Here is a 21,570-nt window from a genome sequence, read left to right as displayed (position 1 = left end):
AATAGCGTTTCAAAGAATCTGAGAGAAAACTGTCGTTGGGTGCCCCTGATTTATCTCGGTGAAAACGACCTGCGAGAAAAAGGAAACGCTGCTATAGACACGTTAGTTGTGCTTCTCCGTTTGCATGTATAAGCACAGTTTATTTCAGACGCAAAATTGAAAAAAAAATCCATTTGCGCACAAGCGGATTAACGTTTTCTTAACAGTGTTTCTCGTTCGCGGCGGCCTGAAGACGTGATAGGCTTAGTAGCACTAAAAATGAACCACTGGCAGATGAGTAGTCCTCTTCAAGGCGTTTTTTATTGAGCATTCCTGGATAAAAAATTACAAATTGAGCCAAAAAAATTCCTAACTTTTTTGTAACAGCTAAGTCCATGCAAGTAACGATTTGTGTTTACAGGCGTTCGACGTCGTTTCGTGTTATTGTACAAAATAATTTTACAACAAGTTCCTAGTGTCGTCATCACTCTCTGCTTTCAGCGGTTTCTCTTGGCGGCCCCTGTTTCTGCTGCATACAGCTGCGAGCAACGGACTCGAACAACCTGCAAGTAAAAAGTCAAGGACGTGACTCGATCGTATGTATACGAGAACAAGCTAGAATTTTAGGTCCGAGCAAGACCATCATTACGCCATTTCAGACCTGATATTCTCCTGTTCAAGCTCAGGCTGCAAGCAGTGTCTCTTTTCCTCGAAAAATCCGCGAAGCCGCGAGTTGCGAGTAATATCAGTTTTTTACGAATTTTCCCCGCGGATTTTCGAGCAAAATAGAGACTGCTCCCAATCTAATCCAAGCAAACTTTTAAAAATCCGAGCACTATACTGTGTACTGTGTATGCTGTTTCCAATCAAAACACATCCAAGACAATACCATTTGGGACAGCACAAAATTATGGGGGTCCAGATGCAGTATCAGACATCTGTTTACACCCAAAAACCTGACCAATACAACGAGGATTAGAACGAGCGGTGGCTATAACTTCAGTCCGTACAGAAATTCCTCCCACCTACCTAACAGTGGCAGTTAGAACTGTTCACACGTGCGATGCAAATGCCAACTCAAGCGTAAGGAATACCATGCACACTAGTCGCTTATTTGTCACTCTTTCGGCCGAAAAGAAGACAACTTCTGGCAAGTTTACATGTACACGTATATTTGGAGTGGTTTACACTTCATTTAGGGTGCGTTTTTTTTGGGAGAATCCAAAAACGGATTTGTGATCTCAGATCATTCAGATCATGGTGCATCAAAAGAACCGACGAATCCACTCTGGACAAGGATGCGTCGGTTCCTTTGATGCACCATGATCCGAATGATCTGAGATCACAAATCCGTTTTTGGATTCTCCCAAAAAAGACGCACTCTTACTTTCTGTTGCGTTTGCAGTTGCGATAGCGATGTTAATACATGAAACAGATGCATACAGGCATGAGTTATGCACGAGGAAAGGAAAATTATCCATTTCTTGAGTCGGTACTTCCGCTTCCGTTTGTCCTTTTCGCTTGCGTCGCAACTGTGAACCAGGCGACTTACTGCTGAGAATTCGTACGTCTGTCTGTATTTAACTTCCGTCTCTCTATGCAACCTAACAATTAACGAACGGCCACTAACAGAGAGGAGTACAGAGTTGAGGCCTCACTCAACTCAACTTACTTTTCAATCTCGGGAGCGCAGTGTACAAACTCGTGCGTCCAAAACTTATATTGATGATTCTTGATGAGCTCAATGAAGGTGATCAGAAGTCCCCACGGGTGTGGCCTGTTCACTATCAACCGCTCTAATAAAACCCTGTGGGCAAGATAAGCAAATTGCATTCAGTTTCTCAAAAAGCATGGTACTTGAATTGAAAAAATCCGAGGCGAACCCATGGCCCGTCAAAGATCGTCCGAAAACCTAGGGTCAGTAATGTCGAAAGTGCAGTGATAAAGTTTAATTCATAAAGTACATAAACTGTATCATGCTTTTGTCACGAGCGCGGGGCTACAAGAAAACATCTTGAGTCCTTGAATGGAGTGAAATCCACAACCTTTCCGACTCACCGTGGTCGGAAGCCCTGTTACAAAAGCATCAAAGCGGTAAACCACTGAACAACAGGCACTCGTTTCTGTAATAATTGTTTTCCCCTTTTGGCGATTGATTGGTTTGATTGACTGACCGACTGATTTTATTGATTGATTGACTGATTTGATTGATTGATTGATTGATTGATCGATCGATCGATACTGCACCCGCCACGAATAGCAATTATGATTGGAATAAATGTTTGGAAAACATACTCGTTCCTACCCGTGCGTTATCGGTGCGAATTTTCGCCTAAACTTTATGGGGTGTACTCCACTAAGTAAAAACAAACAGAACGAGACCCGTCAATTTATGTAAACAAACCTACCTTGTGATCTGCTCTTGAATGGCTTCTGTGTTAGCCTCAGCAAACAGGTACAACAGAACACAGCTGAAGTAGTGCGTGTGGCTGTTAGGGTAGCGTAACTGGTTTGCAATGGCGTTCAAGAACAGGTATCGACCTGCAAAGTGGAAAAGATAGTACGTGGAAATCATTTTAGATTTATCGTTAGGGTATGAGTAGTTCTCAAAACGCCCTCTGCTGGAGTCACTGTCTTTGGACCACGATTTAACGACGAAGATGAAAGTTTACCAAAAACAATAACCCTACAATGTTTGAAAGACAGTACCAATGGCTAGTGACACGGGCTAAAATCCCCCCATCCCAGGTTCTGTTTGTTAATCTGTACCTTCCGTATCCAGATCCACGGCTAAATTCTGAAAGATATCCATGTGAGACGAATGAGTGATGGTGGACATGGAGGGGGTTCCGCTTTTACTGTGTATGTAGGTGATGGCCTGGGTACCAACGTATAGGACTAATGCATTCATCAGAGGCACATTATACCGTGTGCCAGGCTCATTAGATACCTGATAACACAGAAAGCAAAAGAAAACAGGTGAAAACAGAACACCCCAGCCCGTTTCTAAGCCAGCGGTTACAAGGGACAGACCATTATTTTTTTGGACGGGGGCGGGGGATTAATTTTTTTTTTCAAGCCAAAAAAAATTTTTTTTCTGTTACGCCGTCTACGCAAACAATTTTTTTCCGGCTGCATCTTCCTGCTGATAATTTGTGTGTGTGTGTGAGAGAGTGCAAACAATTTATTTGTTTGTTTGTTTTGTTTTGTTTTCAGGATTTTTCACCCCCCCCCCCCCCCACCCCCTAATATAAGCCCTCCAGTCGACACCAGCCTGGTACAAAGACACACACAACTGGGTTAGGGCATCACGCGACCTATAAACTTCCACTCACACGTATTCCGTGATCTTAATTACTATGAATTTTTGCGGCATTTTGCCCCGTGATTTTAGTGAAGGTCCTATTCTCGAGAACTTCCTGTTCACGCGTCATCCAATTTTCTTGATCAAACAAACGCGAAAAGTTGATGTCTCGAAAGTTTCTCGTAACAAGGAACTGAAGAAAAACGGTTCACTGCCACAAGGTAATACGTTTGCCAGTCTGGCAAGGAAGTTTCCGTATTTGCCTTAACCCTTTAACCCCTAATATAAACGAACAAATTCTCCTATCTTGTCCCCATACTTTTCTTATAAAAGTACTGGAGAGAAGTTATCCAAATATCACGAAAATTCACCTTGGGTGATCACACCCTTAATTCTCATGACCTCAGGGGTTGAATAAGCATGATATTACAAGGAGAAACTTGATGCTGATCACTGTTAGGGCTTAAAGGGTTAAACATACCTATCCCCGGATAAATCACTACCGTGTGACTTCTCGAAGCAATACGCAGAAAGTTATGGTAAGACCTTATGTATGGATGATGAAAGAACAGTTATTAATTCACCTGTAAATGTGTCCTCAGCTCTGTCAGGAATGTCACCGGAGCTCGAGTCTTAAGATACGAGTCCAGATCCTGTAAAATAAATAACAACGATTGTAGTCAACTGAACGCGTTACGCTATACTCACAAACTGAGTAGGCTCGGTTTCCGCCGCCCCCTCGGGTCCGGCTTTCCTCCCCGAGAAGAGCGTGGTTGAGCGTGGGTTCATTTATCCCGAACAGCGGCTGGTAATCGAACCTACAAACTGTGTGCCAGATAGTAATGATAAAATCACTTTACCTTTTTGAAGCTAGCAGGTTGGATAGCCGACGCAAAGTTGGTCAGGATACGAGGTGAATGAGCAATGTCGGTCAACAAATCAACCTGTGTTGGAAAAACAAATACATTGAGAAAGCAGTTCGGCTGCTCTTCTTGAAACATTTTGCTCACAATTGCTTAAAAAAAAACTTAGATTTTCACTTCATTCTAAACGGGCTTCATGATACAGCGATTTTCACCCGACATAGCCTCCCTCGCGGGCGCTCTTTTGGTTCGTCACGCAATCTATACTCCCAAACGAGACGTGGAATGATAATTGCTTGTAGTACACCAACAAGCGTGTTACAAAACTTCCACGCTTACTCTACTAACACCTTGTAGGTATCAGCTTCGGAACCATACCTTCAAGTTAGGCGTGAAGGGGTCTGGAAGCCTCATGTTGCGCGGGAATGCACTGAGGATAAGATTCCTCATCTGGATGCAATTAGGAGGAATGACGTCACAGAAACTGAAGTGGTAATCACAGAGGAACTCCGGGAAGTCATGGAGAAGAACCAGTAACACGCGCAGTGTACCCTGGGAAAAATAACCAATAATGAAAGATTAAACAAGTTTGGAACGAGGAAAATAGCTGTGACAGAAATACAATCCAAGTGCTCCTTACCTTGTAAAGCAAGTGTGTCTGTTTAGCCAGCTCGGCGTTCCTCAAGAATGGCGCCAAAAACTTAAACAGGTCAATTAACAACTGCTGGAACAACACCCAACCCTGGAGAAACAACACCATAACAAAGCGTTAGTCTAGGCTCTTACCACCCCACACGGATAGACAACTTTGTTAGAGAGCTTCAGCAACGACGACGGCGACGGCAGCGAAAACGCCCCTATTAAAACGAATGCGTGTTTTTTAAACGTCGTCGCGATTATTCCAACTCGCTTTAAATGTCAAATGTAGGTGAAGTTTCCTGGAGTTGAATTCTTGGAGACCGCACCCGAGTTTAGAAAGAGAAAGAAAAATTCGTCGTTGTGTGTTTACGTCCTCCATAAAACCTCCAATCAGGAAATTTCACGTCCTAGTCGTGCAGTGACGGCAAAGAAATGTACCAGAAAGTGTAATGCACGTGCAGAGTTGTTGTTTTGGTTATTAAGCCTATTGCTTTCTGGACGTTCTCGTTGCCGTTGCCGTCGCCGTCGCCGTCGCGTTGCTAAAGCTCCCTAATGAGTACAAGTTGACAGCATAGTACATGAGCTTTTCAGGGGGGCCATAAACTGGACATTTTAATCCCATTTTGATGTTTAATGACTTAAACTACAAAAGGTGAACACACTTTTCGCAATTACACAGTTACCTTCTGTTGTGGTGTGTTGAGGAGGAGCTTGGACATAAGCAGACGGTGAGAAATCAGCTCGAGCCAGGCGTACGCGAACCCTGGTGCCCGGGAAGGCCGGAGGGCATGGAACACAGTGCTGAGAACAAAATCAATCATTCAGAATAACAGAAGTTAGCAGAATGCGAGGCAAGGTACTACAAGGGTTGTAATGAGTCGAACAGATTTCTAACTTTCAAAGTCATTGCAATTTCTGGCATCGCGCTGTGTTGCATGTTGCAATGTTTCATGTAATATGATTTGTAACGCATTTAGAGACAATTTGCTTGAAATTTGCCACAAGACCCGCGGTGATAACCGTTGCTTAAAAGTGAATTCATTTTCTTTGAAATTACAAAGCAATTATTCCAACTCGTCTAATTTGTCTAACGTTATTTGTCTCATTAAATAAAAAAGCGAAGAACATTTTTTTACATCAAAGTCGTGTTAGCCCTGACTACTTCTCATCAGCTTGGCTAACAACCGGAAGCAGTGCTTTGTATAGTTTGCTCCATTTAAGGACGTTCGCGCGAAAAAGTTCTGCCCCACAGATTTTTTTCATACTTTAGGTATGGTCAGCTAATAAGTTATTGATGTCAGAAATGCAAAAAAAATTGGGGGTCACCGACTTCGTTTCAGAGATACAGCGCTGGAAAAATACCCTGATTTTGAAAAGTTGGGCCTTCGTAACTCAAAATGATCTCCACAGTTTTAAGTTTAAAAAATTCAAGATGAGTAACTGGAGACAAACTATTTTAGTCAAATTTTATCTAAGCGTATATGTTTCGTAAATTAGTCCAACTGGTGTCATCCTTGTAATTAAATGTAGCCCTCAAAGAGGACATTCGCGATCGTCACACAGACAAAAAAGAGTGTAATTCGATGGCGCGTGGACAGAAAAATAGAAAATAATCAAACTTCTGCCCCATAGATTTTTTTCATTTTTCTCTTAAACGTAGACAATCGATAAAGAAAGTGATCAATTGAAAAAAAAGTGGGGGTCACCAGACATCTAAAGCCCCATTTACACTACAGGAAATTTTTGGCACGGCTCGGATAAAAATGGTACACGTACCAAAAACTATAGCACTGATGTCCTGTTTACACGTCTTTTTTTCTGCCGTGCTAAGCGGCGTGAGAAAATGTTTTGGTACGGTTAAAAGGATCAACATCTTGGGTAGCGTACGCGATTATTCCTTAGGGCGCATGCGGCCAATGGCTTCTTTCATTCAAACATGGCGGGTGAGAAGTATTTGGAGTGTCTACTTCTAAAAAGGCCACACATCTTGTCACAGGGACGTCGAAAATTAGTCTCTTCCTGTACTTCTTTCCAGAATAATAGAAAAGGCGTGAAGATACAAATATGTTCATTGTCATAGCAGCAATGCTGGCTTGTAACTGTCCTATCGAGGAACGATTTTGGATGTTGACACGTAATGGTCACTGATTCGAGTTGCTAGAAACAGTATTCAGGGACAAGGAGTGTATTCCTTTACTTCATTTCCTTTCTTAGAGTGACCGTGAGATTTTCTTGGTGACTTGCTTGTTGCAGGGCGCGCCGATTCCGCCATGTTGAATGGAATTACTACACAGGACTACACATGCTCCAACAGATGGTGCCGACCACAGTTACGAAGGCTCGTCAGGAAAAAATTGGTTTGGCACGGTCAATCGTTTACACTACACATTTCGTCCGAGCCGGGCCGAGTTTTTGGGAACGCGTACCAATTTCACCCGTGCTCGGACTACCTTTTCAGAAGGGCCGAGCACGGGTGAAATTTTGGGTCGGCAGGGATAAAATTTGGTACGGCAAAATCATTTACACTACAAAATTTACCCGAGCCGAACCTTTTTTTTGGGTACCCGTGCCATTTTTATCCGAGCCGTGCCAAAAATTTTCTGTAGTGTAAATGGGGCTTTAAGACAGTTATAATGAAGACAAGCTAGCCGCTGTGGTGACAGATTCCAAAGTCACGTTTTTGCGTAACAGGTCAGAAAAGCACTGGAACCTAAACAGGGATATCTATCCCATCATGCACAGCTCACGATGATTGCTCGAGTCAATGTTTTCGTTCGAGTGTGCTGTCAAAACTCTGATCGTTTAGCTGTTTACTGTTATTCTACCTTCAAAACATATACAGCTGTTTAGCCAATGCCAAGAAAATGCATCTATAGCTGTTAGCGAGGCGAAAATGTGAGAAGTAAGCTTATTTATTTACCTAGAATGGGTATGTGGAGATTGATTGTACACGGGATTGATGATCAATAAAATTGCTCTCTTGTAAGGTAAGACTTTCTCGTTTACTATCAAAACTTAAAAAAAAGCTTAAAGGTGACTTCGTTTGACGAATAGACTACATAAAGTATTGCATTTCAATCATTTTGTTCTATCGAGAGTCAAGTAAATATAAATCTCTTGGTGCGAAATAGCCGCAGGACCGTATCAACGCCTTTTCTTAAACTTTTTGATGCAACCTTAACCCGTCTAATCGTTTCACGTCGAGTTTTCGTTTTTAAAACTGTGCAACGGAAATGAATTTTCCCCTTTTCCCCTTTTAATGCTCTCACATCGGCCGACATGTGTGTTTACCTCCGTGTATCGTCAACCATGAATTGCGCGTGACATTGCGTGGCGTGTGCGTTACTTGCGCACTAAAGATGCGCATAAACAATTAGCGCGAACGTCCTTAAACAAGACACGTCACGGTAACAAGATATAAATTCCTCCTCTCTCACCTAAATGTTTGTAACACCTGGAAGTTGATGGCCTCTAGGATCGGTTCAGGTTGGTTGAGTTCAACCAGTAGCATGATGAATATTCGGTGATAAGGAAGCTGCTGCAATTCTGTGTGACGACCTTCATGATCCTGGAACAGTACTGTGGCCACTGTACCAAGCACCTGTCATGAGAAACAAGCAACACTTTGGGTCAGTCGGGTGGTCGCTTCCTTTCTGGTAAAATCTAAACTTTCACTTTGTAAACTATTGAACACAAACAGGACAACACGAACATACAGGTCGTTGCTGAAGAGTTTTCATTTGTAATGTAACGTCACAATTTAGGATTTCATCACAGACCCGAAAACGTCGTCCACGGCCCAATAAAGGACACCAAGGATAGCGCTCAACACTAACTTTCATTTCAATAGTTCACGGTAGGATTTCATCCATGGACTCGGCTAAAACAAACCTGCAAAGCGTAATAAAAATACACCATAGGAGAGCACTGCTCAGTAGCCTAGCGATCATTTGAATGGTTTGAAGGTAGGAATTCATCCACGGACCCAGTTAAATAACTTGCAAAGTGTAATAAACAACAGCACAGGAGAGCACTACTTAGTAGCGATCATTTGAATGGTCCCAGTTAAGGATTTCATAAACAGAGTCAAAAGTGAGAACCACCTTGTACAGCATAATAAACAGCACCACAGGAAAGTACTGCTCAGTAGTCTTCATTTGAATGGTCACACTTCAGGTTTTTGTCCACAGAGTAATAAGTTAGAAGCACCTTTCACAGCACAATAAACAGCATCAGAGGCAAGTACTGGTCATACCAGCTCTCCTATTGAACAAAACAAACTCTTACCCTGCTAAGCAGATTAATCTTGGTCACGTTATTAGAGGCATCTCCAGAGTGACGCACGAGCAGCGCTATCAAGCGGCAGTAGGCATCCAGCGTGTTATAACACTTGGCGCGCGCCATGGTGGGGCTGTTAGGCTGAAAGAAAGAAAACACCAGAAAACTAAGGAGAAGAATTTACTTTTGTATCCACTGGTGGTGGCTTTGAGTTCAAACAAGCCTAATATTTCTTACATTACAAAATTTTTAACGGTTAGCTTTCAAATACATTTAAAGTAAAAATTTATGTTAATGATGACACCGTACACGTAAACATTTTCGAGACGTTTTAGGATACTTACGCCAGGACTCGAAAAAACGCCTTTTTGGTCAGTTGATACACAGTTGGTTCCAGGGGAGGGGAACAAAGGACTTGAAGAAACGACTTTCTGTCTGGCCAGCGGTTACACAGCGGGAAATCGCACCCCCTCCCATTTTACTTAAACAATCGCTACGGGAGTTTCCCTCTTTCCATGAACTGGTAGCTTCTGGTTCCGGGGGGGAAGGGGGACTCCCTGTTGCCGCCACCCTTCTCTCCCGGATTGTCGCCTTTTACCTCCATCTACATTGGTAGCAAACTGAAAGGGAAGGTGGATACACTCCCAACACGGCATATATCATCAAACAAGATCTATAAACTTACATGATCTCCTAGCGCTCTGTAGCTGACCTCCACGCACAGTTCAGTACTGATGCGAAAGAACCTCGTGATCAGATCATCCGTTCGAAGAATTCCCTGCTGGTGTAACTGAAATGTACACAAAAGGAAAATAGAACATCTCATCACCTGTATGTGTAGTGTACAAAGAGATTACAGAAAGAAAGAGTTTCTTACCAGAGCTACAAACGTAGAAAAGGCCTTCTCGCTTTCTTTTCCTGCTCCAGGCTGATGGCAGAGGCGAACCCATTCTCTCAACAAGTACTCAACCTTAAACACAAGCCCATGATTAGAATGAAAAACAGTCATTTTTTAGGAGGGGGACGCGAATCGACAAAACCACGAATTCGCCAACGGCCAAAGCGTGGATCCACGCGCGCAATTCGCAAACGCCCGTTTCCCTGCACGCCCCAGACTTTCGTTAGAAGACCACATGCGGACCTGTGCGAAAAATACACTGTTTTTTTTTTATTAGCCATCTCTACTCTGTGCTTCTCTATTCCAATAGCGATTTCCTTTCAGGCCATTTCTTAAATCATGTACGTTTGGGGCGTATTCCTGTTCTTGGAAAGAACTAGCGATAGTATTTTTTTTAATTCTGCTCTCGACAGCAAAATGAACGGAAAACGGTTTTCTTCACATAAACAGAGTTACATCCTTTTGGGAACGTTTTCAGTTTATCCACAGTAGAGACAATTGCATCCTTTTAGGGATTGAATTTCGGTGTAATGTTATTGCTAAACGCAAGAAAAGGAAAATTGAGATATTCCCCCTTCCCCGGAAAAAAAATTCACGTAACACTGGAATTTCCAAATGTGCCCTTTTTCTGTGCAACATTTGTTTGCTCTGTGAAGACTATTTCTGATGCAAAGATAGCCTGTTCCTGGCGTTGAGAGAGTGGGATCTCGTTTTTTTGCCCCGCTTATGCATGGAACGACTGTTATCCTAGTAATCATGATTTGTCATTCCCTTAGACTGTTCACAGTCCCCTATTTTTCCGTGGGATTTTCGAGACTCGTACGCTTCGATCGAACTCCCGTCATCTTGGTTTTTAACGACAACGGCAACCTGGGGAGAGTGTCTAAACTACCGAGGGGAGCGGGAGTGGAGAAGCGCAACGTACCCTCACTAGGGCCCCTCTCGGTAGTTTAGGGACTCTCCCCAGGTTGCACTCGCCTTTACAAACTAAGATGGCGAGAGTTCGATCGAAGCGTACAAGTCTCGAAAATCCCACGGAAAAATAGGGGACTGTGAACAGGCTATCATTCCCTTTACGGACTAAAAGTGATCAACCGCTAAATACTCTATAACGTCTCAGTGTTCCAGATAAGAGGGTCTGAGGTCAAAATCCTGAAAAGGCTGTCTTCTTGACTCGACAAATTGAATGATAAACTTTAAAAGTTTTGGAGAAAATCAGAGCTATTGACCCCTCGAAAATTCTTCATTGACACCCTGTCTTTGAAACTTAACAACTGGAACACTGCGTCTTATAACGAATTCCTCTCAACATGGAAAACATTCGTGGTACCTTCTCGTGCAGACCAGGTGGATCCTCGTAGCCATGGAATGTGCCGGACACTCCAGCAGAGGACACAGTAGAGGTCAGAGATGTGGGACCTCCAGGAGCCTTGTTATCGCCCATCTCATGATGGCTGCTGCCACCGCCGACAACTTGGGATGATAAAGGTCCATTGTGGGGGCCTTCAAGGAAGGATGACAATCTGCAGATTAAAATAAAACAACAGTTATGAATTTTCAGAACCTTGACGTGATATACTAAAATTCTAACTTAGCTCCGAGGCTGAGGGGAATAAGACAAAAGAAATTAACTATTCTTATTATTATTGTTTAACAAATTGTAACATTGTCCACATATGGTCACTGCACGCAATAGTCGTCGTCCCTACACAACAAATATCGTGCGATCGTGATACGTAAGAATTTCGTGTGACCTTGTACTGCAAAATTAACAACAGCAGAGGAAAGTATTAAAAATCACTTTATTTAAGTGTCAATGTATTTAGCGCGGAGCACTAATTGGGGACACTTTCCAGATCGAATTGGAATTTAGAAGTGTTGGTTTTTGACGAGAGGGGAAAACCGGAGTACCCGGAGAAAAATCTCTCGGAGCAAAGACGAGAACCAACTACAAACTCAACCCACATATGACACCGAGTCCGGGATTCGAACCCGGGCCACATTGGTGGGAGGTGAGTGCTCTCACAACTGCGCCATCCCTGCTCCCTGCTCCCCTGCTCAGCAGCTTTTCATTTGAATGGTCACACTTTACGATTTCGTCCACAGACTCAAAACTTAGAATCACCTTGTACAGCATAATAACCATTTTATCACGCACCAAACCGAGGAAAGCACTTCAGTGAAGGAACACAGAAGCTAATGTCAAATAACATTACTCACCCTTCAGAATTCTGTCTACTGTGAGCTATCCTCGTCAGAGCTTCAATAGTGTGATAAAGGTCGTTCTATGGAAAAAAAGCCTACTTCAGTAATAATTAAAGAAAAGACAAGAACATCTGTATAGCCAGATAAATACACTGTTGTGATAGCCTTCTTTGTAAAGCAGCTTCTTACCTCAGTGACATGTGGACTGTGCTTTTCATCTGACACATACTTGGCAAGTTGAATAGCAAAGTGCAGCGATTGAAGATTGTGACCATTGTCGATGCACTGGAAACAAAACAAAGTAGCATGAACATATCGCTAAGACTTGCTGTGTACACTACTTTTCAGTGAGAAAGCAATAAGGTACAAAAACTCCAAAATGGAGGAAATAAACTACAAGGGATAAGCCATGGATCTCATCCACAGAGTTTGCTTTCGGGTTCAGAGAGAATAAGCCAAATATTTCCAAAAGAATGGACCCTTGGTTAACTATGACAAATGGTTCCTGAGTATCACACCTGCACAAGGTGAAGATCAAACTCTCTCATGTTCAGCAGATGACTGCGGATCAGAATATCGATGGCATCCACGTTAAACTTCAGCTCAGGAGGACAGTCACAAACAAACCTAGAGAGAGGAACGGAAATGATATCAGCGAACTAAAAAGAAAAGAGTCTAGGAAACACGGGCTAGAGAAGTAATACAATAGAGTAACGATAGCAGGCGAGCGACAACGACCCATATGTGAAGGAAATCTACAATCCTGGCCAAAAATATTGGGGCGATTTCCAAAACTCATTCATTCTCTTGATACTAACTTGGTCACGTGTCTGGCTGTCCACATGGGTCCATAACCGCGCGGGTCCTGGAGTCCTCTTAGTACTATCAGGTGACAGTCACGATATCTTAAGGAGAGCTCAGCATCATTTGCTAAGGGGCCAACACCCTCAAGGAGACCTTCCACAGCCTAAGAGGCAAAGAAACATCACAATAATGAACTGTTACAAGCACAAACTCACGCGACCTTAGTGCAAAATGAACCACTGCAAAGTTATGAATTTGTTATGAAATATGTTTAGGCACAGTGGATGAAAGCAGGTGTTTCATACATATTCATGTTCATTTATTCTTCACCGGTATATTACGAACTCACAATATGACCAGCTCCTAGTTGGTTTGATAGCTCAGTTGGTAGAGCACTGCACTTGCATCGCAGAGGTCATGGGTTCGAATCCCGTTCAAGAATTAATTTTTTTCAGGTTTTTTTCGCAACAGTCTGGTTGTGTAGATAACTGCGAGAATCTTTTCTTCTATATATAAATGTGTTGCTATGAATGAACGAAACTGAGCTAATTACACATTTCCTCATAAACGTGTACATGCGTCTAAAATAAAATGGACAAAAGAAATTAAACTTCAGCGAAAAATTGAAAATACGACTGATTCATATGATCTCTTTTATCAGTTAACCAATGCACCAATCTGCCGTCTGTTCGACTGACAAACTGAGGATGCGTATGTATGGCGCAGTGGTAAGAGCACTCGCCTTCCACCAATGTGGCCCGGGCTCGATATCCTGGACTCAGCGTCATATGTGGGTCGAGTTTGTTGTTGCTTCTCGTCTTTGGTCCGAAAGGTTTTTCTCCGGGTATTCCGGTTTTCCCTTTCCCTCAAAGACCACCATTTTCAAATCCACCTCGATCTGAAGAGCATCTCCATACTGTAAAGCGCATTTGATCACCTCGTCAAGGAATTATGCGCTATACAAATTTACAAATTTATTAAATTAAATTTCTTTTTACTGTGAGTACCGACCTTATGTAGAAGCCTCAGTGCAGCCATGTTGTCTCTTGCTATTCGAGCCTGCACTACAGCGTCCAGCAGGCTGTGTATGGTAACCACATGCTGATTGGTGGGTGGAGCGATGATGGCGTGAAGATGCTGCTCGATCTCCGCTGCACACTTGCTCAGGATCTGCACCACTTCCTCAGGCATAAAGGCCTTGGTCAAAAGAGATAACGCTTCATTAGCTGAAGGGGTATTTCCAACGGTGGATGGAAAATATCACAAGCATTTTTTTTTAGAAGAAATCACTGAGTCTAACTTTTTTATGGGAATGCAGACAAAACCCTAAAGCGTGTCCATTCAATTGAAAGCTACTGAGAATTACTTTCCTCTTACTGTTCTGTACTGTGCGAAGCAGTTCTAGGAGTCTGTGGATAAAACCCTAAAGATATACAAACAAAAACTAACGAAAACGGCATTCTCTTTGTTGTCTTTCTCATAGCGCGCGTTGGATCAAGCAAGCAACGAGCAGAATGCATAAATATTCATTTCCAATCACGCGCAGGATCTGAAAGTAAAAACGACGACTGCTTGCATTTTATTCGTAATTCTTAAAAATGAGAATTTCAGTCAGATGACAGATTGTACTACTATACTAACGTGAACCTTGCAACAAAAAATGGTGTACATTTGCCTAAAAACACCTCCCCAGGCTACCCCTGTTATTTTCAATAACTCACCTCAGCATTACCCAGTATTCCGATTGGTTTTGGCAGGGGTGGGGTGGTGATTGCCTCCCCAGCGGTTGGGGGTTGGAATCCGGGTGTGCTGCGAGCAAACTCTTCGTAGACAGCTGTCTGACTGGCGTTTACTCCACCAACCTGGAAATAATGACAACAGTTAGAACAAACCATGATTCAATTCAAAAAGAAGAGATGGAATTCTACTTAAATGGCAAAGGTAGAGAGTTAAAAATGATAATAATTTTTTTTTTTTTAACGTGAGTTAATGACCATCGAGCTTTTCTTCCTTTCTCTTTTGGAATTCCCGACTTTTGACATTCACCGCCAAAACCGGACCATTTTCTCTGAAATCTTTTTAAAATACCAGACGCTAAGTTGCTCGCTAAATATTGTTTTAAAAAATCAATTCCTTTTAGCTGCCTCGTTCCCAGTCGCTCGCTCGAAACTGTAGCGGAAGGCCCCCGCTTCGCGCTCATTCCTTAACTTCCACATAAAGAAGGGAGGAGACTGTGTAGGAGGCAGTCATTATACCAAAATAGTAACCTTGAGGTTATCTGAAACATGTTTTGGTTGATTTGTCAGTTTTTCAAGATATCGTTATTTATTTATTTACTATGCACACAACATAATCACATATACAGTCGTTCTACCATAGGCGATTTTCACGATGACGTTATTTATTTTACTCCAATTACCAGAATCCTCTTCGTTTTTCCTTTCTCATTTAAAATTCGTAATCCAAGTGAGGTTTAGATAACAATACCCCTAATTTGCAAGAGAAAACAACAAACTGAAGGATTCTGGTAGTTGTAGTAAATGACGCTATTGTGAAAATGGCCAATTTTATACGCGTCGCATTCACCTTAAGCCGGATCTGTTCAGGCATGCGCTCTGCTTGGTAGGTCAACACCACTGGATCACAGTACCGCCGGCCCTCACTGCGGGCATGACGACGAACATCAAACTCCTGCAAACACATTAGTGCTAAGTGACATCTGTACATGCTAACTGGTACTAGAACATTACATCAAGGCAAATCTTTGATGGAAAGCCATAATTCTGCTTCTTCTTATTCAACATAGCACAACATTGTGAAGCCAATGTCAAACACCTGCTTTTTATGTAAAAAAAAAATTAAAAAATTCTACAAGCCGAAATAGAAATGTGAAACACTGATGAATGAATCACTTTTTGTAAGTGCACTATTGAAAGAAATTAGTTTAAAACTGCCCAGGAAGGAAACTGATTCGAAAGGTAAAGAGCACACTTTTTTAACGCGCAAACACAGTATTCTTTTGTATAACAGCCTTAAACTACATTTAAAAGAAGAAGATCAAGTCGTACCGTAGTTAGCCGTTTGTCCATCTCTGGCAGGGCCTTCTCCACAGCAGTCTTCTGAATAAATGCACAGGCCAGCTCTGTATTATCCTCACTAATAACTGATGCAGCTTGTTCAATCATGTCTTTTTGCTGCTGATTTGCACCCTGAAATCAAATTGGTAAGGAGTGATTACCGTGCAAAATAACATAACTTTATTAATGAACTCCGAACTGTGCGTCGGTTGGGCGACTTTCTTCGTTTTCAACGTCTCACATTGTAGGAGGGGAGCTTAAAAGAACGAACAACAAAAGAATGCGTGCCCTCACTTTACACTGGATATGCCACTGCTTCACAAGCGCCAATACCACAGATTCAACTGACATTGACAATTCTTACAATAGATTAAGGGGGTTAGTTTCTAGAGAAACTGTGGTGCTGTGTCAGTGGAGAGTGGAAACGGTTTTCAACAGAGTTGTTCGCGTAATTTGGCCACCGTAAAGAGATTCGAGTGCTGACGTTTCGAGCTCTGGATTCGCTCCAACGAAGGGGTAACGCTTGAAATCTCAGCACTCGAATCTCTTTACGGCGGCCTAATTAATTACCTTACCAAAACAAAACGTAAGTCTTACAATATATTGTTACGACAACATATGTTGTAGGTTTAAAAAATGAATCCACTGCAGGTCAAAATGATTTCAACCTAGGTTGATTTGTATTTTCCTTTGTTAAGGTGGGGTAATTTACATCTGAAACAAAGGAAAATACAAATCAACCTAGGTTAAAAGCACTTTAACTTGGGATTCATTTTAACCTACAACACATACACTATGAAAAAGGATTCATTCTTACCCTTAGCGCAGCCAGGAAATTTGATCTGAGATTGTTGTTGATGCTGATCAGTAGCGGCTCTCTGCACGTGATCAATGCCATGCCTGCTGTCATGAAACGCACCATGTGATGGGCGGCTGCTCTCATCCGGGACTCTTCAGGGTCCAGTGCAAAATCCTGTGGTGAACCAAAGAAACGCTTATCTGTGAAGTTCCTATGTATGGTGTAACGCCTGCTACATCGACATTACTACCCGACATTTTTCCACACGCGTACGTAAGTATTTAGCCACGGATAGGACTTCTCACGTATTCAAACACATAAAATAATCTGAAAACTGCCGCACTTTATGTTCCTCCGATTGCTATAGAATTTTAGATCATGCTACTACTAACTTCCAGCTTAATAAAGGAATATTTGCACGTCCACTTGAAGAAGCCCTCGTTATATCAACAGCCCAAACACGTTTACCTAAAACTCTCTGTATAAAGGCCCGTTTGAACGATTTCAGCATTTGTTTCAACATGCGCTTAACACTTCATTGTTGTTGAACCAAATGTCGGGGGCGTTTGAACAGGTCGTTCAACATTGTTGAAAGTGCCAAAATGTTGAAAGCGTGTTGAATCAAATTTAAATTGGTTTAAACTTTCATTCAACATCGATTCAACATTTCCTTTGCTCTCGAAAATACCCAAGACTGTAGCAATATAATCGCACTTCTGTCAGACATTGTGCTTAAACTTTACACAGTCATATTTCCCAACTAAAACAAGTGATAAATTCACCATAGTTTTCAAATTCATTTATGAAGTTTACTAAGTACTTGATGAGTTCACAAATTCACCTTTTTCACAATCATCTCAGCAGTTGTGAGGCAGATTTTGATGGATCTCTCCACCACTGGATGAACAAGTTCTTGCACAGCCCGCTCAATAGCTGGGCGAACAAACTGCTTCAGATGTGGATGCTGCTGGAACAATGGGATCTACAGATAAACGAACATAAGTTATCAGTAATTTAACCACTCCTCCCTGGTGACAACTTAACTACATGACATTTTGAAGCTTAGAGTTTGTTATCAAATATTTTATTTTTATATAGTTTCTATTTAGTCTTTGTTGTTTCAGCGGTTGATGTTTGTCCTTTCAATATCGCAAAGTGTTTACCTTCCTAAAGTTAGGTTGCAATGCACCTGCTGGGTGCCCAGGGCAGATGTGGGGCATTTCACATGTTTGGGATTTTTCCCTACCTACGGCCAAAAGATGGCTCAAATTATGCTAAATATAATACCCCTATTTTTGACTGATTTTTCATTCTAAATATACACTAGGTCCAATCTGGTCTTAAATGCTTGGGAGTGGGAATGAAAAATCAGATTAAGGCCGGTGCCTACTAATTCAGAAGAATTTTTGCGCAGTTTGTGACTATGCGGAAAAAGTAGATCTTAGCAAGGGCTATTGGAATTCAAAAAGAAAACTGGGGGTAACCACGCATTTTTAGAGATAATTAAGCAACAATAATTCTAAAAAGCGGTAAAATACAAAGCAATGTATGGCATTTTCTTCCAAATTGAAGCTTTATTATCTCTGAAAAATGCATGGCTTCCCCCAATTTTCTTTTTGGATACCAAGAGTACTTGCTAAGTTCCGCTTTCGCCGCATAGTTTTAAACCGCGCAAAAATATCCCTGTACTAGTAGGCACCACCCAGAGGAAACCCGAGTATCTCGAGATGCGCAGAACGTATGTACAGTAACAAAAGTAGGCACCGTCCTTAATTGCCCCACATCTGCCAGGATAATGCTTTATTATCTTCACTGCATATTTGACTTTGTCAAGGCTTCACCAACCTGTCCATTGATTTGGATGTGAGGAGCCAGACCAGCCAGGGAGGCCACGTTGATCTCTTGATATGAATACTGAGGGGGTGGGGGAGCCACTGGGGGCTGTCCTTGTTGGGCTGATCCTGTGGGGGTGGGGGTAGAGCTGGTACTGACAGTAGCTGTAGGAAAACAAAGATCGTGACCATCTAGCCATTTTAAATCCGACGCCCAAAAGAGTTGCACATATTATTTTTCTCAAATATAGACTTTGGAAAAATTGGATGAAATTATTCTATAGCTTTTCAGGGGTACATTAGGACTAGTTAATGAATGGACTTTGGAACAATTTAGACCCCCTTTTTAAATCAAGCCGTTCTGTTCAAGTTTTTAAACGTACCTTTTGTAAATACTTCCTGAACTTCATTTATTTTTTGTATTTTTCTCGATTAGTAAGTTTAGATAATGTTGTAATTGTTTTTTAAATTTGATTAATTTTAATTGTGTAGTTATTAGTAACTTAAGTATTTAAATAATTGTTCCTGAAAAGCCCCATTGGGGAGGTAACAATAAAGTATGTATGTATGTAATATAAATCAATATTTTACAAATGACATCAACGAATAGTCAGTGTTCATTGTCTTTTTGTTTGGATTTTTTAAACACATTTTTGACTAACTGGCCTTGCAGAAGTTGGGAGAGAACCCCTTCTTACTCCTCCGAGTTCTTTCCTCTCATTCCAACTCTTACATGGCCAAGACGCGAAAATAAACAGTAAATCAGAACCACATGCTTGCAACATATGCTGCAATAAACATGGAAAATTCAGGAGATGGAATTACACGTGCGTTAGAAAATTGCAAAATCAGAGAAGAAATGAAGTAAGTAAGGGTGCACAAATAAGCATGGTTCAAGCCTAGAGGCAAACCAGGTTTTGGCGAAAGAAGTTACATAGTTACATTTTAACTGTTCTCTAAAGAAGAGCTACTGTAATGATTCGATTTAGCGCCTGCCGCGCTTATTTACTTTTGGTACCTCAAGAGCTAAGGGACAAAGTGAAAATGCATTTAAACACACCAAAATCAATGTAGTCTTTTGACTCACGTTGTTTGTCCTTTTCTGGGGAAGACAGCTGATGGGGAATATGTTTCAATCGTTCAGGATCCTTTAACAGTTCTGATGCCTTGAGTTCCTGTTCAAAATTATGGAGAAACATTAATTAAAGACTTTTTTTTTCGCTGCAAACAATTATCACACATAAACCAGGGGCGCTTTCCACTTAGCCAAAATTTTCGGTTCAACCAGTTAAAATGTAAATGGTACGCGCAGATCAAAGGGAAATTGTCTGAACAAATGATCAATGTTTGGAGGTAATCAACTTTTTCCGTTCCAACACTACCGTTCCATTTGCACAAAATTTCCATTTCTGTTGTCTCCTGCATCACCAAGTAAGGTTTTTGATCAACCAATGAGATTGCAAGTTTGGAACGACTGGAAAAAAGCCTATCATTTGACAAGGAAAGTTTCCGAAATGTCCAACTGAAAATTTTGGCCACCCCAGAACTTCTAGTTACAAAAGGCTTGTTTGTGCATCGTGGGTTACCATAAAATTCCAAATAATAAGCATTGGGTTTATATTTGTCGGTTTGGAGGACATTTTCAACAGGTTTATTTCAGGGAAAGCTTTGCTTTGGGGAGGGCATTTGTGCTGAGCCAATTTTACGTTTTAAAACGGGTTGAACTTGGGAATAAGAAATTGAATCTTCTGAATTGGGGTCTTAATTTTGGATGTGCTCTGCCTCATTTTTGGAAGAGCTTATCTTTGAAATTAGACAGTCACCATGTGACATTAAAATAATAATAGTTGTGAGATTTGATTTTTTTGCCCATTAGCTCGACACCTACCTTCATCTCCAGTGACAGCGTATTACACAGTACTTCCACTTCAAACTTCAGATTTAACTGCAATACAACAAAGGTACAATTCAGGGCAGTATAACAATAATTATTGCCAGAGAGTGCTGTGAGAGGACGGTTTGAAAGACACCCTTCCATGCTTCATGTTAATTACTAATTTAACAACCATACAACTGTGCTCCAACTCCATTGTTTAATAGACACAATTACAAAAGTTGCTAACAATACAGGATTATATAGGCAATAAGCAAATATATTTGTGTTGATTAACCTTCAAATCAGGCATCTGGTGCAGCTCCACCAGCACAGACATAATAGCCATCACCCATGGATTGGGAGGTTTGAACACTTTACTCTTGGCTGATGACTCTATTACTTTAGCAACAAATGGCACAACGTAGAGCATTTCCTGCGAGGAAGAAAACAACTTGTGAGCATTGCAAAGACATGAAGCTACGACTTCATATGGGTAGAATATAGCAGTTTGTTAAATCAACAATGACCTCAGTCCAGAGGAACTGGAGGCACAAAAGTAACTACCACAAAGACTGCAGAATGCTATTGGAGGTTTGACAGTTTAAGAAGGTGACATGTTTGTAACTGGGTTAATTACTTAGTCTCACCCTACATCTCATGAACTTGAATATAGGCAAAGGGGATGTGGAGGTTAGGTACTAGCAACAAGTAACCTGGGCAAAAGAAAGCAAGGTAAGCAGCCCCAAATGGAGAGGTAACCAAGGCAACCTCATCACGGGTTGACCTGTTTTGCTTTTCTCGATCATTGCACCTGTCAAACTTATTTCTAGTGGAGAAAGCAACAGTTTACCTGGAGAATATTTTGCGCTCAGCCCCAAACCAGAAGATGGAAGGGCAGGCAAAAATCCACAAGCAAATGAAATACAGCTAAAATGTTGCAACCAAGAGGGGTGAATGAACAAGAAGCAATGTGCAAATGTGAGGGTCAAGAATCTGGTGACTGATCTTCAGTCTTC

The 21,570-nt window shown here is 41.6% G+C and overlaps 1 protein-coding gene and 1 non-coding gene across 2 annotated transcripts in view; one reads left to right on the top strand and one right to left on the bottom strand.

Annotated features, from left to right (window-relative positions):
- Positions 1-274: 274 nt before the first annotated feature.
- LOC146449160 (CCR4-NOT transcription complex subunit 1-like) overlaps positions 275-21,570 on the bottom strand; it is a 42,746-nt gene continuing 21,450 nt past the window's right edge. Inside the window, exons 31-58 of the mRNA XM_085101969.1 lie at positions 20,850-20,987; positions 20,567-20,623; positions 19,766-19,853; positions 18,692-18,843; positions 17,688-17,828; positions 16,865-17,020; positions 16,039-16,179; positions 15,557-15,661; positions 14,692-14,832; positions 13,982-14,167; positions 12,985-13,133; positions 12,685-12,793; positions 12,356-12,451; positions 12,182-12,246; positions 11,292-11,484; positions 9,941-10,033; positions 9,749-9,853; positions 9,073-9,204; positions 8,223-8,386; positions 5,469-5,586; positions 4,787-4,888; positions 4,525-4,698; positions 4,144-4,227; positions 3,868-3,936; positions 2,749-2,929; positions 2,388-2,520; positions 1,652-1,786; positions 275-542 (exon numbers count right to left, since the gene is read on the bottom strand). Coding sequence (XP_084958095.1) covers positions 464-542; positions 1,652-1,786; positions 2,388-2,520; positions 2,749-2,929; positions 3,868-3,936; positions 4,144-4,227; positions 4,525-4,698; positions 4,787-4,888; positions 5,469-5,586; positions 8,223-8,386; positions 9,073-9,204; positions 9,749-9,853; positions 9,941-10,033; positions 11,292-11,484; positions 12,182-12,246; positions 12,356-12,451; positions 12,685-12,793; positions 12,985-13,133; positions 13,982-14,167; positions 14,692-14,832; positions 15,557-15,661; positions 16,039-16,179; positions 16,865-17,020; positions 17,688-17,828; positions 18,692-18,843; positions 19,766-19,853; positions 20,567-20,623; positions 20,850-20,987 — 3,486 coding nt within the window. The 3' untranslated portion in view covers positions 275-463. The remainder of the gene's footprint in view (positions 543-1,651; positions 1,787-2,387; positions 2,521-2,748; positions 2,930-3,867; positions 3,937-4,143; positions 4,228-4,524; positions 4,699-4,786; positions 4,889-5,468; positions 5,587-8,222; positions 8,387-9,072; positions 9,205-9,748; positions 9,854-9,940; positions 10,034-11,291; positions 11,485-12,181; positions 12,247-12,355; positions 12,452-12,684; positions 12,794-12,984; positions 13,134-13,981; positions 14,168-14,691; positions 14,833-15,556; positions 15,662-16,038; positions 16,180-16,864; positions 17,021-17,687; positions 17,829-18,691; positions 18,844-19,765; positions 19,854-20,566; positions 20,624-20,849; positions 20,988-21,570) is intronic.
- Positions 13,332-13,412, top strand: Trnaa-ugc (transfer RNA alanine (anticodon UGC)). The gene has a single exon. It is a non-coding gene; the product is annotated as a tRNA-Ala (tRNA).

This window comes from Pavona decussata, unplaced genomic scaffold, assembly GCF_977016875.1.
Source record: "Pavona decussata unplaced genomic scaffold, jaPavDecu1.1 SCAFFOLD_619, whole genome shotgun sequence".
Taxonomy (NCBI): domain Eukaryota; kingdom Metazoa; phylum Cnidaria; class Anthozoa; order Scleractinia; family Agariciidae; genus Pavona; species Pavona decussata.
Note: the sequence above shows the minus strand (reverse complement) of the source record. Positions and strands in the feature narration are given on the sequence as shown.